At 48.4% G+C, this 2,230-nt stretch overlaps 1 protein-coding gene across 2 annotated transcripts in view; it reads left to right on the forward strand.

Moving 5' to 3' along the window:
- ANAPC16 (anaphase promoting complex subunit 16) overlaps positions 1 to 415 on the forward strand; it is a 4,516-nt gene extending 4,101 nt beyond the window's left edge. Inside the window, exon 3 of one of the 2 annotated variants that reach the window (XM_009574454.1) lies at positions 115 to 415. In XM_009574454.1, coding sequence (XP_009572749.1) covers positions 115 to 230 — 116 coding nt within the window. In that variant the 3' untranslated portion in view covers positions 231 to 415. The remainder of the gene's footprint in view (positions 1 to 114) is intronic. The other variant, XM_009574455.1, reaches the window with a different exon arrangement.
- Positions 416 to 2,230: the final 1,815 nt, after the last annotated feature.

Below are 2,230 nucleotides of genomic sequence, written 5' to 3' on the forward strand. Positions count from 1 at the left end.
CTCGGTGGGTTTTATTCTACTCTGCTCCCCATTGACAGCTGGGAATTTGCATCTAATTGAAAGGTTTAATTGCGCTGTCATTGCAAACCACAGTTACCTTTGAACTTCTCGCAGATCAACAAGTCGCACGGATGGAAAAACTAGCCGGTCTGGTGGAAGAGCTGGAGGCAGATGAGTGGAGGTACAAGCCAATAGAGCAGCTCCTGGGGTTCACTCCCTCCTCGGGCTGAGCGTGTCTGGATCGCTGCTGTCAGGGAGCAGAAGAAAAACATTCTCTGGCCTGGCTTCAAAACACACCCCCGTTTATCAGGATGCTGACAGCTGCATCGGCAGGACTGGGTTTTGGTTTTTTTTTTTTTAAGTTGGGAGCGGGGATCCCCCGTAAAGCTGGCAGTAAATGGAAGTGATGGGATTCTTTAAGTCATCTGCAGCAGTACAGGCTGGCAGGGCTCAGTTTCTGTAACTTAGAAGGTAGGATCAGTTTTACAGAACTCGGAGAATCACCTTATTGTTTAGGGAAGAGGGAAGACTTACACTGTGGTGGCGGGGAAAGCAACCCGGTAACTCAATCTGGCCGTTCCCCGGCGCGTGGCTGAAGGACTGGGCGATCCGCGGGCCGGGAAGCCGGCATCTTTGCCCTGCTCGGGCCGGGCCTCTGCAGAAACGCTCTTCAGCCCTAGCCGTTGTTTTGGGGGATGACCGGGACGAGAACTGTCCCGGGTCGGTTGAGAGGGGGCAAGCGGTGACGCTTTCTCCAGAGGTACGTCGTGTATCGCCGAAGCTGTTTTCTCTCCGTTGCTGTTTCCCTTGTGTCCCGCACAGCGAGTGCTGGTAGGACACTGCTCTCTAATGCAGAAGCTGTATCTTTAATACCCCGAAACTCTTTTTCCTCTTTGTTACGTGTTGGATTGCTCTGTAATAATAAAATAATTCTGTCTTTGAAACCATTTACCTTTTCAAAGCTTGGTGCTGGGAGGTCTGATGAAAGAAACAATCAGCCGTTCGGTAGGTAACAGGAGGTTTAATGAAGCTCAGAGGCAGCCTAGCTGTTACGATGGTCAACTTAAGTTCAATTTAAAAAACCCCTCTGAGAGGCACCAAACCACACTTGCTTTACGCTCAAAAGTGGGTTGATTTAAATTGGGTTTTAATCCTGGTTTAACTCTGCCAGCAGAAAACCCTTATTTAAATCCATCCATTTTAATCATCTTGTTTTTCGTTTGTGCTTCGCTTCTGTTCTCAAGGGGAACTGGATTTCCATTTTCTGGCATAACATTTCAACATGTTAATTTTCCGTTGATTAGAGCCTTACCACCACGTTTTTGCTAGCCAGCAGGGGGACAGGCTCAGCACTGTATTTAAGCGATTGTATGAATTACTGCTCCAGATGCCTAATTCTTCCATTTTCAACATCTTATTTATGAGATTGTTTTATTTTTACTCACTATTTCAGTCCAGCCACATCTGGATTGAAACAGATTAATTTGAATCCATCCCCATTTTAGTTATATCACCAGCAATTCGTGTTCGCTAAAGCTAAGGGGAAAAGTTGTGCAGACGCATTCTGGGTTTGTTTCTGTTTATAAACTAGTTCTAGTATCAGAGTCAGCTTTTCGTGATCCAGAGCCACACGCCGCCCAACGGCTATTTCAGTCCAGCCACATCTGGATTGAAACAGATTAATTTGAATCCATCCCCATTTTAGTTATATCACCAGCAATTCGTGTTCGCTAAAGCTAAGGGGAAAAGTTGTGCAGACGCATTCTGGGTTTGTTTCTGTTTATAAACTAGTTCTAGTATCAGAGTCAGCTTTTCGTGATCCAGAGCCACACGCCGCCCAACGGCCAGCCCCGATCCGCAGATGAAGCCCCAGTTCCGGCTCCGCGCCCATGGAAATTCACTGTACGGTTTCCGAAACCGCGTACGGGCGTTCTCACGTAAGGCTACAGCTCAGCTGAGACGTGTCCCACGCCACCTGCCCCGTGCGCGGCCCGGAAAATCTCCTCCCCGGTCCTGGAGGGCCGCCAGCCCCTGCTCTGGGGGGGCCTCCTGCACAGCGAGCGGGTCCTCGGCCAGTATCGCTTTAAACGTGACGGCACTCGGTATTAAACCCCCATCCCAGATGGGGTTATTTTGAAAAGAAGGGAGCGTTTCAATCAACTTGTTTGTTTGTTTTATATCATCTATTTTTAATCCTGCTTACTCCAGCCACCTAAACTTACCTTGGCCA

This window comes from Fulmarus glacialis, unplaced genomic scaffold, assembly GCF_000690835.1.
Source record: "Fulmarus glacialis isolate BGI_N327 unplaced genomic scaffold, ASM69083v1 scaffold33303, whole genome shotgun sequence".
Classification (NCBI taxonomy): Eukaryota; Metazoa; Chordata; class Aves; order Procellariiformes; family Procellariidae; genus Fulmarus; species Fulmarus glacialis.